Here is a 15,666-nt window from a genome sequence, read left to right as displayed (position 1 = left end):
GTACAGAGCCAGGCAGGGGGGTCTATACAGCACAGCTACGGAGGGGAGAAAGATTCGGATTGGCACCAACCTTGCTTTACAAATCATGTGCCACAGGATGGTCATTGAACCATGGCTACCAGTGTTAGAGAGTCAATAGCACAAACACTTTTGTGTTTATTTTGCCTTTGTGTGTTTATTTCTCTCAGATTGGTGGCATTTGAAAAAGTAAGTGACAGGAAAACATGACAAAACTACACTATCCGTTTTCCTGGGTGAATTTGTGCATCTAGTGATTTGTATCCTTTGTGTTCACAGTGGTGGATGTTGTCGTCAACCGTTGCCTCGACAACATTGTGGCGGGCGGAGTTCAGATCTGCGGCCTCCATGCGACTGTGGCACCTCGTCGCCAACAGCAACAGACCCCGCCCACGCTTGAGGAGTTCTGCTTCGTGCCGTACGTGGAGACAGAGTGCCTGAGGGGCAGCGAGAAGCTGCGAGCCAGGCTGGGACAGTGCAAAGGTGAGAGGGAGAGAGAGAGCGAGAGAGGGAGGAACTGCTTCTGTCTATGAAAAGTGTAAAAAAAGAAAGGTGTAACTATGAGAAAAAGGCTGAGATCCTCAGTTGTATCATTGATACTGTTTGTGTTGTATCGCATCGTTGTGAGTGTGCCTCAGTAACACAGGCCTCTCCTGTTGTTCAGGGCTCATCCTGAAGCTGCAGAGGAAGCTGTCTCAGCAGGGGGTGAAGCTGTCGATCCCAGGGCTGGAGCAGGTAGCAGGAGGGGAGTCTGTGTCTCAGTCAGGGAAGGGTCTCCTACACCTCCTCTCAGTGCTATGTGGGCTGGAGCTGAACGGGAACCTGCACTCGGAGCTGGAGCAGACTGTGGAACGCGAGAGGGGCTGCCTGGGAGAGGACCCCCTGCTGAACGGGCTGCTGGACTCCCCCGCCCTGCGAGTCTGCCTGGACACTGCACTGGAGAACAGCAGCCCCGGACGCATGAAGATCCTTGAGGTGAGGGAGGCTGTCACAACCTCTCAGAAAAACACCTTTAAACGTTCATTCTAGCTCAGTTTAAGGGCAATTCCTTGGCACGTCAAAAAGAAATCTGGTTTCAATGCAAATACAATTGGCACTATCTCGAATGCTTTTAAATTTGGATTAAAGTCCTCAGTCCCAAATGAACCACAAACTTGCCAGGTTTCTGTTCCAACCAAGTATTCGCTTTGAGATAGCTTTTATTTGCAGTGCACTAGAAATTATGTCCAGATTCCAAACAATTTGGTACCCTACAAAATTTTGGCCTATTTTTGGAACTTAAGAGTTTGCCTATGTCTGTAATAGATTAGCAACAACAACAAAAAAAGAAACATGATGGCTTATTTCTTGTCCTCTTTAAAATGTCTTAATATGAAATGGATTTGCAGTGGAATTGTGGTGTTGTAATCTAAATGCTGGTACACAATGATCCTTTAAAATACCATGCTAAATGCATCGCAACATGTTTGAAAGTGTAGGAAAGAACAGAAAAGTATGGCAAATCATTGCCAAGAAGCGTGGCAAGTGCATTGTGTAAGAAGACATGAGGAATGCTTGAGCAGGTCTAACAGGGTTTTATTACTCCTGCAGGTTTTGTCTAGCGATGGCCGCTTGTTTTCCCGGATCGTCCCCCTTCTCAATATCCAGCCCATGCTGCAGCTTGACTACACTGCCACGGACCTGACCTCCGACCTTCTGACAGCCCACCAGAGCGATCTGGAGGCGCTGGGGGTCTCAGTGGCTCATTGGGACCCCAGCAGCGGCCCGGCTCCTGGGAACCTGGGTGGCATGGACCTGCTGGTGTGTAACAGCCCCTCCAGTCCCCTGCGCAACCCCTCCAACGTCATTTCCAACCTGGCGTCCGCAGTGAAGGAGGGCGGCTTCGTGCTGCTGCACACCCTACTGAAGGGAGACACGCTGGGGGAAACCATCAGCTTCCTCACCGCTCACAACCAAGAGCAAGGGCTCCTCTCACAGGTACAGCAGCAGTGTAGGCATGTTTTACACTGGCACTGACTAAAGCAGGAAGCTGTTATTCCACAGTCATTAGCCACACATACAGTTAGTTCACATCAAGCTGCAGAACAATCTTTTAAGTGAAAAAGCTAGTGGGCAAAAAATAAAAATGGATTCCAAGTACTGCAAAATTTTAGTATGATATTGTGAACAAAATAGAAATCTCAAACCTTTAAAATCCATCACACCTTTGTTGATCTCTGAGTTATTGACCTTCATTAAAATCTCAGTGACCCAAATTGTAGTTTCCAACAATCAAAATGTTCCTGTTGTTGCCAATCGTGCTTTCTGCCATCAGTTTTAGTTGTCCAGTTAACCAGATTATTTGAGAGCTGGTTGGACAGACTGGGTTGGAGCACACAGAAGTTAGCTGACGTTGTTTTCTCCCATCTCTGATCACCACAGACGAAGTGGGAGGAGGTATTCAGCCAGGCCTCACTCCACGTGGTTGCCATGAAGAGGTCCTTTTATGGCTCCGCCATCTTCCTGTGTCGCCGGCAGGCCCCCGAGAAGGTGCCCATCTTCCTGCCTGTCGACGGGGCTGACTATAAGTGGGTGGAGCACCTCAAGGTGAGTACACGACTACCTTAAAGAGGTCTGCTACTTTACCTACCACCCCCAAAGGTAAACTCATTTCAATATCAGTGTGCCTCTGGAGTAATGTGTCCCACTCCCCCCGCAGTCCACTCTTGCTGAGCCCTCGGACCACTCTGTCTGGCTCACAGCGAGCAGTCGTGGGGACTCGGGAATCGTCGGCATGGTGAACTGCCTGAAACAGGAGCCTGGAGGAAACCGGATACGGTGAGAATGCCTTCTCTTAGAGTTTGGTTTAAGGGTCATATATTGGGGGTCCCCGAGTGGCTCACCTGGTAAAAGCATGGTAAAAACACGTGGTGTGCAGTCAGTCGAGCGCAGGTTTGCGTCCTGGCTGTGTGAAGTCGACGGTCTTCGCTGGGAATTCCAGAGGGAAAGTCACATTAGCTCTGGTGCTCCCGCAGGCTAGGGAGGAAAAACCATAAGGGACTGTTTCTCCTCATTGTCGTGGGATCCTGAGCTGTGTAGGGAATTGCTGTGGTGACGGGACATTCTAAATTGGGGAGTAAATCAGGGGTAAAATAATTGGGGACTACATTTAAAAAAAAAGATAAGATATTGTGTTCAGCATTAGTGTTGGTAAATAAAAGGATTGCCCTGCCTTACTTAAAGTTTACCACTCAACAACACCAGTCAGCAATGGGGCGTTTTACTGGGTTGTCTACAGGGATAATTTTGATTTGGAATGTTTGATGCATTGTTGCCCGGAGCACGCCCTAGTGATGCCTCTGTCCCTCTGTTTTCACAGCTCTGTGTTTGTGTCAAACCTGGACCCCTCATCGACCACCCCCTCTCTCGCTCCCACCCACAAGGACATGCAGGCAATCCTCCTCCGTGACCTCACAATGAACGTCTACCGCGACGGACAATGGGGCGCCTTCAGACACACTCTGCTGCAGACAGGTACACTCAGCAACCAATGGCATCAATTGGATTTCTGTAGTGAGAAAAAATCTCACATGCCACCCTCTCAAGTTCTAATATTCGAAAACATTATATTCATTGGGAAACAATTAAATCGAGTAGCAGATTATTCTAAATGTATATGCAGTTATACATTTACAAATGCTTTGCCAGTACTTAAAAGGATGCATTTACTGTGGGGTTCAAAATGTTACTGTGGGATCCCCAAAAAGGGTCCCTGGTAAGAACGGTTCAAATGTTATTGTGTATCTTACTGGGTACATGTGAATCATGATACTCAAATCTGAATCTCCACAGATCTGAGTGTGGAACAGACCGAGCTGGCCTATGTAAATGTGTTGACCCGTGGTGACCTCTCCTCTCTGCGCTGGATAGTATCACCCCTGCGGCACTTCAACCCCACCAATCCCAGCGTGCAGCTCTGCCAGGTCTACTACGCCTCACTCAACTTCAGAGACATCATGCTGGCCACTGGCAAGCTGCCCCCCGACGCCATCCCAGGTAAACTGCCCCGTCGCTTGGAGATTAATACAACACGTCAGGGTGCACTATAATACTGAAGCATTGCTCTGTAGTGCTATCAGCAGAACAGAGTAGCAGAATGTGCAACATCTTCAGGGCCCAGACTCCAAGCCTTCCTGAAATTCCAACCCTTCCGGAACAAAAGATAAATGTCATAGGCTAGGCTTAATATTTCTATTTCACTCTGATAAGAGATTTGATTAGCTTTGCAAACAAATTGCGAAGGGGGTTTCCGGCAGCAGCTGGTGCTGACATGAGAATGTTCCTGTCGGCTCCCAAAAAATTATAGCTAGAAGAAAATCTTCGGAGCCTGTCCAAATCCTTCGCCACACATTGTGCATGTGTGTGTAACTACACTGCAGACCAGCAGACCATTGCAGCCAGGCAGCAACAGCGACACAACAGATACAGAACAGCAATCCTGCAGTGGTGGCACACTGTGTCATTGTACATAGCAATGCAACCTTGGAAGAGATTTTTCAGGAGAAATTGGTTCCAATCTTTTTGTAACATCCTTCTCTTGTAGGTGACATTGCACTTCAGCAGTGCATGCTGGGAATGGAGTTCTCGGGCCGTAACCCCAGCGGGAAGCGTGTGATGGGGCTGCTCCCGGCAAAGGGACTGGCGACAGTCGTCGACTCTGACAAGAGGTTCCTGTGGGACGTCCCTGCCAGCTGGTAGGTTCTTTACTGTACTGTGGAAAAGAGTAGCTGCCATTGTGCTTCCATTGTCCCATAGGGTCTGGTTTTCAAAACTGAAATTCACTCTGTTATCAATTTCAAAATGTGCTTTTGCATGTCATCCTAAATGTAATTCTCTGCTTTGCTAAGATTAGCTATGTTGCAAAAGTGAATATGCAAATAGGTTACCAAGCTTAGAAAACCAGGCCTTTAGTGTAGTGCCACTGTGCCAATGAAGAAATTAAAAAATATACATGATAGTCTCTAATGTTATGTGATAAGCACAGCGATTCCATTATAGTCAATGGTGCATTCTTGAATTACATAGTAAAAGCTTCTGGGGATATTTAAAGGCAAAGATTAAGAGAGAGCGAGACAGAGACCAGGTTGTGTTTTCCTGGTGAACAGGATGTGACTGTGTTTTGTGTGCAGGTCTCTGGAGGAGGCAGCCTCTGTCCCTGTGGCTTACGCCACTGCCTATTACTCCCTGGTGGTGCGGGGCCGACTGCGCAGCGGGGAGAGCGTGCTTATTCACTCGGGCTCGGGAGGAGTCGGCCAGGCAGCCATCGCTATTGCCCTGAGCAGAGGCTGCAGAGTCTTCACCACCGTGGGTGAGTGACCAGACAGCTTCAGCAATGTCTGCCGTGGCAGATACAGCACTAAGCTTTACAGCTTTTTAATCCGGGGTGTAGTTTTCAATATGTTGTACAAAAGAAGCCCATAGGTGAGGCATTGTGACCTGAATCCTGTGCAACCCTGAGAAGTTGCTTGAATATTTAGTAAGCATGGAGAATATTAAAGCGGTAATAACGATAGATAATCATACAGAACAGGTTAAACAGGTAATAAATATTAGGGAATGTAGGTGTATATAAATGATCAGTTTTTGGGCTACTGTACATTCTAGACTGTCACCAGTTATGTTGCCAGTTTTATTTTCCATTAAAAAAAGGTGCAAATTGAACCTGAATCCGTGGTTTCCTTGAGAAGTCAGTGGAGAATGCAGTGTTCTGAGCTGTCCTGGCAGTGTGTAATGTGTTACTGCTCCCTGGATTGCAGGTTCAGCAGAGAAACGTTCCTACCTCCAAGAGAGGTTCCCCCAGCTGGACAAAGACTCCTTCGCCAACTCCCGAGACACCACCTTCGAGCAGCACGTCCTGCGAGCCACCAGCGGGAGGGGTGAGTGAGGAGAGGGGACTGGAAGAGCAATAATCCATTCAGAAACATTAGGAATGCAATCATCCATTGTGGTATTGGAACTAACCAGCAACATTTCAGTATATGTCTAGTGCTGTATATCTATAACATTCAGACAGTTATAACGTCATCCCTATGGGTGAGTGTTTGTGGTTGTAGTTTTTCATCTTTGAGCATTAATCAGTGCATACCTATGTGCGCGACATTATTGCATTTACATGTTGATTGGATTCCAGAGTCCAGTGTCCAGGCAGTGCTGAAAGTAATCAATGTTTCTGTGTGTGTGTGTGCTCCATAGGTGTTGATCTGGTGCTGAATTCCCTGGCTGAAGAGAAGTTACAGGCCAGTCTGCGCTGTCTGGCTCGTCACGGACGATTCCTAGAGATCGGCAAATACGACCTGTCCAATAACAGCCCTCTGGGTGAGTAGGCACTTTCACACCGACCAATGAAAACACTGCGGTAACAAATGACACCAGCCAACTAAAATACAGGACTCTTCTTCTGTATTTTATTATTATTCCATTAATGTAATCGTTTGTTCAGAGGCTTTGATTAATCCATTAAAACAGGGGTGACCAAAGCTAGTCCTTCTACTATTTGTTTCAACCCTGTTCTAAATTGTTGGTTTTTCGTAGGCATGGCTCTGTTCCTGAAGAATGTGGCGTTCCATGGGATCCTGCTGGACGCTCTCTTTGAGGAGGGTAACCAGGAGTGGGAGGAGGTCTCGGAGCTGCTGCAGGAGGGGATCCGCAGCAAGGTGGTCAAACCGCTCCGGACCACCGTCTTCAAGAGAGACCAGGTGGAGGACGCCTTCCGCTACATGGCTCAGGGCAAGCACATCGGCAAGGTGGTGCTGCAGGTGAGGGAGCCGCCCTTTCGGTTTGTGTTATTCGTCATGGGCCCTGTTCATAGAGCTGTAACTCATGAGAATGTTCTTTCCAACTATGTGAATAAAACACTTTGATATTCTTTAAATAACTCATAACACTAATCGTGAATGGGGGCTGAATGATTTTACCAGACCTTTGTTGCTCTAACGAGAGAAATTAAAGGAACTGCGTGTTTTTAGGTTCGATCGGAGGAAAGCGGGGCCCCAGCTCAGGAGAGCTCCCTCTCCGCCATCTCACGCACCTCCTGCCCAGCCTCCCACTCTTACATCATCACTGGCGGGCTGGGCGGCTTCGGCCTGGAGCTTGCTCATTGGCTGACGGAGCGAGGGGCTCGCAAACTAGTGCTGACATCACGATCCGGTATACGCAATGGTAAGAGCACTGATACATTGTGAAGCTGTTCTGGAACTATGCTATAGCTGCTAATGGGAATACCAGCCATGTAGGGAATCGTTTAAAAAAGTCCACTTCGCTCTGCCATAGTAACAGCACAGAACAAAGAAAAATTAGTGCAAATACTGTAACGTCAACTGTTTTTACACATTTTCAAATCCTTTTCAATGCATGCCCGAAGGTAACATTTGTTCCGTGCTCCCCAGGGTACCAGGCGAAGAGGGTCCGAGAGTGGCAGGAGATGGGGGTCCAGGTCCTGGTCTCCACCAGTGATGTCAGCACCCTGAAAGGAACGCAGAGGCTCATCAAAGAGGCATGCCAGCTGGGACCAGTAGGGGGCATCTTTCACCTTGCCATGGTAAGTGTAGCTAGATCGCTGTAATAATAATAATAGTAATCATAATACCTGCTGTTCAGGTTGATAACTCAACTCTTTTTTTCTACCACCAGGTTCTGAAAGACGGCATGTTAGAGAACCTGACCCCAGAGCACTTCCTGGATGTGAACAAACCCAAGTACAGCGGCACCATTCACCTGGACAGGTGAGTACTCTGGAGATCTCTGAGGGAGCTGCAGCAGGAATAGAGGATGCCAAGTACCTTGTCCTCCACTCCAGCTGTCACTGTCACATTGACATTGTTTCTAGCTTCTACTGAGATTTCAGACTTGTTTAACTCTATCTCACAGTCGTGTGTAACCCTATTAATACCTTTTATACCTTATCTCAAAGCCTACTTCATATTCCCTCTGATTTCTTTTACTGATGCAATAGCAGGCTTTGAACAAAAAAACCTAGCTCTCCTGTCCCAAGTCCCCTGAAGAAACATTAAATAAAAACAGATCTGTATGCAAAAAGTCTACTGCGCTTTCCATAGTAACAGCACAGAAAAAAAGAAAAAGAGAAAACAATCACATACAGTGCATCCAAATCCAATCCCCGTCACTGAATTGGTTGGGAATGAAAACACTTTGCTGTGGTTTTGTTGTTGCCAGGGTGACCCGGGAGAAGTGCCCGGAGCTGAGCTATTTCGTGGTGTTCTCGTCGGTGAGCTGCGGCCGTGGCAATGCCGGGCAGAGCAACTACGGCTTTGCCAACTCCACCATGGAGCGTATCTGCGAGCAGAGACAGCACGATGGCTTCCCCGGTCTGGCGGTGCAGTGGGGCGCCATCGGGGACGTGGGTGTGGTCTTGGAGACGATGGGTGGGAACGATGCTGTGATTGGCGGCACCCTGCCTCAGCGGATTGGCTCCTGCATGGAGGTGCTGGACCGCTTCCTGAACCAGCCCCACCCCGTCATGTCCAGCTTTGTGCTGGCGGAGAAAGCCATGACTGTGAAGGGTGACGGGGCCGGCCAGAGAGACCTAGTGGAGGCCGTGGCACACATCCTGGGTAGGTGGACTTACCAAGCAATAGCACCTAGCATAGATGCAGCGGGCAATACAGCAGATACAGTCATACAGTCATATCCCATCCAGTAAGGTACAATACCCTCCATTAACTGATGGACCTCTGGCATGTGTAACCAAAACAGGAAACATTTACAAAATTGCACAAGTGGGCCTTCATAGGATTCAATACACATGGATGCAAAAATACCCTGTGGTAGTTCCATTAAAGGTGAAACAACTTTTGTTGGATTTAAATTGATCCAACATTTCTATGTTATAGACCCTTGTCATTTTGAACAACTACGTTTTTCTTTAGTTCTAGTGTGACCAGGCAGGCAAGCACACAGTAATCTAGCACTGACACTGGTTCCACTTGAATCTGTGTTTCTGGTAGGAATACGAGACGTGAGCAATCTGAACGCGGACGCCACGCTGGCTGACCTGGGCCTTGACTCGCTGATGGGCGTGGAGGTGCGGCAGACGCTAGAGCGCGACTATGACATCGTCATGGCGATGAGGGAGATCCGCCAGCTCACCATCAACAAGCTTCGGGAGCTGTCCAGCAAGCAGAGCGGTCCAGAGGGTGAGAGAGAGAGGGAGAGGGGCCGTTAACAACAGAGAATTGATAAACATCTGCCACTACACGGTGACCTGTATTGTGTGTCCATATCCTGAAACACCTGTTCTTTTTAAATGGAGTATGTTGATGTTGCACAGTGTTGATGAGGGGTTTGTTTCGGACAATTCCCCACCTTTATTCAGTTTAACTTCAACAAACTACCACAACATTCAGTTTATATAGTGCTTCTATCAAGGACTTCCCAAAACACTGAATAAAAGCTTTAAAAACAGGCACTAAGCTGCTGAATGAGACGACAGGCAAGAATACCAAAGCTTGCTGCTCAATTACACCAATAATTCACTTTTTTGTTGTCTCTTATTCCACTTCTGGAAAGTATTTCGATGGCAACAGCAAGCAATGTGGAATCCTTTAGTTAAGAGTTTTGTTTATTTTTTCTGCTCGGGCAGAGTCCAGGCCGACTCCCCTGAAGAAGGCGGGCCCCGCTGGTCTCACAGACCAGGACCTCAACATCCTGCTGGTGAACCCCGACGGGCCGACCGTGACGTGCCTCAACGAGGTGGAGAACACTGAGCGCCCCCTCTTCCTTGTGCACCCCATCGAGGGCTCCATCACTGCCTTCCGCACCCTCACCTCCAAGCTCAGCGTGCCCTGCTACGGCCTGCAGTGCACTAAAGGTACCCTGACTTTGGAAAGAATGCAAAGAACTCTCCATTTGAAAATTCTGTTGTAACTTTTATTGCATTGATTACCATTATAATTTCTGGTGACTGAACTACCAACACTGAAGCTTTACTGACGTCATCGCTCCTTGCCTCTCTCCCTCCCAGCCGCTCCCCTGGACAGCATTCAGAACCTGGCCTCCTACTACCTGGAGTGTGTGCGGCAGGTGCAGCCAGAGGGGCCTTATCGCATCGCTGGGTACTCGTTTGGGGCCTGTGTGGCCTTCGAGATGTGCTCCCAGCTCCAGGCAGCCCAGCTCTCCCCCCGCCCAGTCGAGTACCTCTTCCTCTTTGACGGCTCCCATTCCTACGTGGCAGCATACACACAGGTGAGGGTCTGATTGAATTCACCTGGAAAAGACACTCTCCAAAAACAGAACCGCACTTGGGCAACAGGTTAAAGGTGTAACCATCAAGGATTTAAAAACAAAAAAAAACTCTTGTTAGCAGAACAACAGTCACTTTGACTCATCTGAAACCCCTTTTAACCTGCTTTTGAGAAACAGTTTATGAATTAGAATTATATAGAAACCTTCCTATCTAGAATTATATAGGTCAACAATACCTTAACAGCTATTCTTGGACTACCTGAGGTTACCTTTGGTAAGGTAGTCCAAAACTTATGTTAATCGGGGTATGTGCAACCAACCACCAGTGTGTTAGTCTTAAATCTTCTTTCTTTTGCTTTTTCTGTGCAGAGTTACCGAGCAAAGTTAACCCCTGGCAATGAATCAGAGGCAGAAACGGAAGCGCTCTGTGCGTTCATTCAACAGTTTACCGGTGCTGAATATAACAAGGTGAGCTTATCCATCTGCCATCACTGTAAACATTCAACCATAAGCAACACTAAAAAAAAGGGGTTAAGGTAGACCAACATTTCAATGACAGGTCAGGGATTTCTGTATCTATCTTGAATAACCCTTAGTCGATTGGGACAGAATTAGGCTTATGGGCCCATATTTTCAAAGTGTTTACTCCAGTCTTTAATTACTCCTCTATTTTTATGAAAGTGGTAAAATATCAGTTAATTTTGCAAAACTAGAACCAATCAACTAAGCAATATAATCCAAGCTCTCTTAAACAAAAAATAGCAGAATCAAGGAAATGCTTTGAAAATAAGGCCTATTGCAGCTTATGCATTTGGGCAAATATGTATAAAGAGCACCATTGTCTGTGGTGACTGGTCTAATGGAATCCTCTTACACATATTCCTAGTGTTGTAACATCTGAATATAAAGACCACTGTTAGATGTTGAGGTCAGCCCCATCAGGCTTGCCTGTATTAACCCTCCTCCATCTGCACAGCTCCTGGAGACCCTGCTACCCCTGTCAGACCTGGAGTCTCGCGTCAACAGCGCCGTGGACCTCATCACAGCCAGCCACAAGAGCATGAGCCGAGACTCCCTGCGCTTCGCCGCCTCCTCCTTCTACTACAAGCTGAAAGCGGCCGACCAGTACGTGCCCGCCAACAAGTACCACGGCAACGTCACCCTGCTGAAGGCCAAGACCAGCAGCGAGTACGGGGACGGGCTGGGGGGTGACTACCGGCTCCACGAGGTGAGAGCTGGAGAGAGGAACTGCCGTGTTTGCGGCTGTCTTGCTTGCTGATTTTATAGTATATAACCAGGGATTCGTGGGTGGATTTGTTTGAATATTTCTTTTCTCCTCTGGTGCTCCTGGGTTCCTCCAGCTGCAACAACAGGAGTAAGCATGCAGGTGTTCCAACACAGAAACGGTGTACCCCAAGTTCAGCTTTCCCTGGTAGTACCTCAGATACACCTGCCTAGCACTGGCAGTCATGAATTTAGAACTCTTTATGATTGACTAAAAATAGATGAATGAGCTAGATTGTCTATTAACTCCAAAACACTGAGACACCACTTTAGTTGAATAACAAGCCCTTGTCTCCCAACGTGTTCTTGTGTTCGGTTGCTCTCTTGTGTAGTACACAATATTGACCAAGCTGAAGGCACAACTATGATTAAACTCTTGTCTAGGGTAATTTTCACTTTTATATCATTAAAAAAAAGGTTAGGATTTGTTCTGTTAACCTTGGTCTAGGTTAGGGCGTTCAGACACTAGTAGGTGACAGTGGGAATACTAACACGACGTCTCTGGCTTGCATTTCCACAGGTGTGTGACGGGAAAGTCTCTGTCCACGTCATTGACGGGGACCACCGCACTTTCCTGGAGGGAGAGGGCGTGGACTCCATCATAGGCATCATCCACAGCTCGCTGGCAGAGCCCCGCGTCAGCGCCAGGGAGGGCTAAGACCCCATTGGCCCACCACACTCCGGTTACTGACACGTGCAATAGCTTTAGCAGTACAAAGGACTAGATTTACCAAGTATTTGCTCCGGTGTAAAGGGTGCAGCACTGTTAATAATGCTACTGTGCAAAACTTTGAAGAGACAACTACAGTCCATGTAATGGTCCCTGAATGTGTTTTACTTGTAGTTTTCCGAATACCGGCAGTTACTTTTAGAAAGTGCAAACTTGTCAGTGGAGCAAAAGCTTGATGAATCTGTCCAAAGGTCTTGTGGCCCTACTAAAATTGAACAAGCATTTTTTAAACAGCTTTCCAAAACATAAGTATAACATTCTCAAATATAAAGAAGTCATGTTGACCTCATTTCAAGTGTTGGCCTCAACTGGTGCCATCAAGTTAATCCATAAAGGGCCATATTTTCAAAGTGTTACCTCTAGTCTTTAATTAACTCCTATTGTTTTTTACAGCATGTAAATGTTACATGAGAAACAAACAACTTAGGCGTGTTTAAGATAATTGGATTACATGACTTACTTGTTTGGTTCTAGCTTTGTAAAATGAACCTAGATGTTTTACCTCTTTAAAAAAAAATAGGAGCTAAAGACTGGAGTAAACGCTTTGAAAATACTGTTCAATAACTGAATTAGACAAAGAAAAAGTGTCTGCTAAGGGGTATTTATCTTTTTTCCACAAATTAAAATATAAATGGGCATTTAGTTGCATGATTGTATAGTCAAAGCTAGGGCCCCACCCTGATGATGCAGAGCTCGTAAGGTGCGTATTGCAAGTTCACACCAAAAAACAAACATCTACTTTAGACACGTGTACATATCTAGAAACACCAGTAGAACTGCATGTGACTTGTAACCACAGTACAGTGATGTTGCGATGATACCTGTATTTAACGCTGTTATTTCAAAAGATGAAAACCTTTTTTCCGCACTTGATTTCCCATTGCAGGTCATTTTGTTTGTAAGGTTGAATACTTTGCCTGTTGGTGGCAGAATTCCCTAAGGACTGTTGATAAAGATATTAGCATATGGAAAAAAATAACAACAGTGCACAATATTATTGCCAATGAGGGGAACTACAAAACCTAGGGATATTGAAAAGTAATGTATCCTAAAACAGCAGAGAGGCCTTGGCAAATGCAGGCAACACACAGAGAGACAATTGGGGGAAAAAAAATGTCATCCAGGTTGGTTTGTCCAAGTCCTTTAACATTAATTAAGGTGTAATCTCTCTCGCCTGTAGCTGACTGATTTAAGTAATATAAAAGGACCTGGAAATCGGGGTTCAGTTCTCAGTCATTATCTCTGTATAATGCTAAGGGTTCTTCATACCTTACCATGAAGTATAACATCTTTGCGTGGTATATTTTCTGGCAGTACTATGTAATGCTATAGTATTATTTTCATATGGTTTATGTCTTCAGGAAGGCCATAGATGGAGTTCATTATGCTTGTAAAGTCTGGCAATTGTATTTATATAATCGCAGTCAATGTGAGTTCATCGTGACTGAATCGAGCTAGGAACCACTGCTATTGCTCATGCTCAGTGAGATTGCAAACTACAACTGTATTTATTTTCCTGATTATTATATATCCTGTAATATATATATATATTATTGCATATACACACACACAAGAATTAATCATGACATTTTATTTCCAGTATTCGCTGTAATAACAATGGTAGCAGACATTTGCCAAGTACAAAATATGGAATAGCAGCCTAGAACAAGTAAATGTGCTTCTTGACTGAATCTACCACTTAGAGAAGCATCTTGGTTCAAGTGATCTCTTAGCAGGATGCACTCACAAGCAGTAACCTACAGTAACAGCACTGAATAGAGCACAGGAAACAGGACCAACAAGGACACAGAGAGATCTGATGTTGGAGACTTTTAATCAAGTCTGTGAAGAATCGGATGCTTTGTAATTTAAAACTGTAATAGTAAATAGTTTGTAATGTAATGGAGGGGACAGAATGGAACGTTCCTCTGTAGTTTTTTTTTTTTTTTTTTTTTTTTTTATTACATTTTTTAATTCTGTGTTGTAATTTCTCAAGTATTTATTGTACTAGTCCAAATAAATAGATATCACTAATCTTCTGTGTGTTGTTATTGTTACTATCCTTAACTAGACACATTTTTGGTTGAAAAAAAAATCAAACACAAGCTGTATTTGTGTAATGTGATACATTCTAAATCAGTATGCTACCATTCCACTTTTTAGAAGTGTAAAATGACAGATATGTTTACAACATATGTATTCCCAGCATCCTTTTTTGAGGAGAGTCAAGTTAGAAAAAAAATGTGGAAATTGAGCTTTATCATCACTGTGGACTGGACTTTTTAGGCTTCAGTTTCTTATTTTATATTGAGGTGTCATAAAAGCATCTGAAGGGCTACATTTGCAGAATTAACAGTTACATTTAGACGTTTGCGAAGAGTAAGTTACAGGTAGATAAAATGCTCAAAAAAAATTACGAAGTAGCTCATCATCAAATGAGGACAATGGCACTTAATGGGTTAATAATGAATAAAGGGGGTGGACCTAAACAAACACTTGCCATATGTAGCACACACTCCGTGATATGATGGATTTATTTGTTATGCAAATCCCTGACACCATGTACAACACAGAAAACTGGGCAGATATTAGAGTCTTCCCCATCGAACACCGCTCAAATGACTATTGTTTTAATATGAACGTCTCAAAAGCAGTGACTTTATTGGTCATTCTGTAGATTTCCACCTCCAGCTTCCGAGAAGGACGGACAGTAATCGTTGAGGAGTGACTAAGGATGAACAGAGCAATGTAAACACCTTGTACAACACTAGAAACCCTATCATCAGCTAGTGAAGCAGGTTAACTCATTGATTGGAGGTAATAATTAGGTTGTCCCTATATATATATATATATATATATATATATATATATATATATATATATATACACACACACACATACGATAAGTCATGAGATTTTAAACTGTAAAACCTTGAGTCATAAAATAGGTATGCGCAAGGAATTCGAGTTTTGTTTTGAGAACGGTTTGCAATGTAGGACACGGAACAGACCTGCACAGAAATTACGTCTGCATTACTAGAACTACTACGAGCTAGCTAGCAGAAATGATATTGGTTCATGTAAGTGTGGTGACCACTGCTAGTTTGTATTTTACGTAAACCCCTGTGCATGTTTAATCGGTACTTTGTTAAGTTTAAGTGCGGGGGGTGTAATATAATAATATACATGCAACAGTCATTCAGAATATATTACTTTGAAAACATCGAGCTATAACGAAATTAAAACCAAGCTTCGTCTTTGGATTGCGCCATTGGTTTTAGTTAAGATTTATAAAGGGCCAGAAGTAAGTAAGTTAGTGCTGTTGCCATGTGGGGTAAACATGCGTGTTTATGTTTTCATTTTTTACACACCTCTGGTTAAAAAAAATAATAAAA

General features: G+C 45.1%; 1 protein-coding gene across 1 annotated transcript in view; it reads left to right on the top strand.

Moving 5' to 3' along the window:
* Positions 1-13,235, top strand: part of LOC117424309 (fatty acid synthase-like) — a 35,335-nt gene extending 22,100 nt beyond the window's left edge. Inside the window, exons 21-42 of the mRNA XM_034040535.3 lie at positions 298-501; positions 683-993; positions 1,609-1,995; positions 2,440-2,604; positions 2,717-2,835; positions 3,377-3,531; positions 3,850-4,053; positions 4,601-4,751; positions 5,187-5,365; positions 5,814-5,933; positions 6,250-6,372; positions 6,589-6,812; positions 7,023-7,215; positions 7,443-7,594; positions 7,687-7,778; positions 8,230-8,627; positions 9,021-9,209; positions 9,656-9,883; positions 10,037-10,257; positions 10,627-10,725; positions 11,234-11,485; positions 12,062-13,235. Coding sequence (XP_033896426.3) covers positions 298-501; positions 683-993; positions 1,609-1,995; positions 2,440-2,604; positions 2,717-2,835; positions 3,377-3,531; positions 3,850-4,053; positions 4,601-4,751; positions 5,187-5,365; positions 5,814-5,933; positions 6,250-6,372; positions 6,589-6,812; positions 7,023-7,215; positions 7,443-7,594; positions 7,687-7,778; positions 8,230-8,627; positions 9,021-9,209; positions 9,656-9,883; positions 10,037-10,257; positions 10,627-10,725; positions 11,234-11,485; positions 12,062-12,199 — 4,304 coding nt within the window. The 3' untranslated portion in view covers positions 12,200-13,235. The remainder of the gene's footprint in view (positions 1-297; positions 502-682; positions 994-1,608; positions 1,996-2,439; positions 2,605-2,716; positions 2,836-3,376; positions 3,532-3,849; positions 4,054-4,600; positions 4,752-5,186; positions 5,366-5,813; positions 5,934-6,249; positions 6,373-6,588; positions 6,813-7,022; positions 7,216-7,442; positions 7,595-7,686; positions 7,779-8,229; positions 8,628-9,020; positions 9,210-9,655; positions 9,884-10,036; positions 10,258-10,626; positions 10,726-11,233; positions 11,486-12,061) is intronic.
* Positions 13,236-15,666: the final 2,431 nt, after the last annotated feature.

The sequence above is a fragment of the Acipenser ruthenus genome, chromosome 19, assembly GCF_902713425.1.
Source record: "Acipenser ruthenus chromosome 19, fAciRut3.2 maternal haplotype, whole genome shotgun sequence".
Classification (NCBI taxonomy): Eukaryota; Metazoa; Chordata; class Actinopteri; order Acipenseriformes; family Acipenseridae; genus Acipenser; species Acipenser ruthenus.
This window is presented reverse-complemented; position numbering and strand designations above follow the sequence as displayed.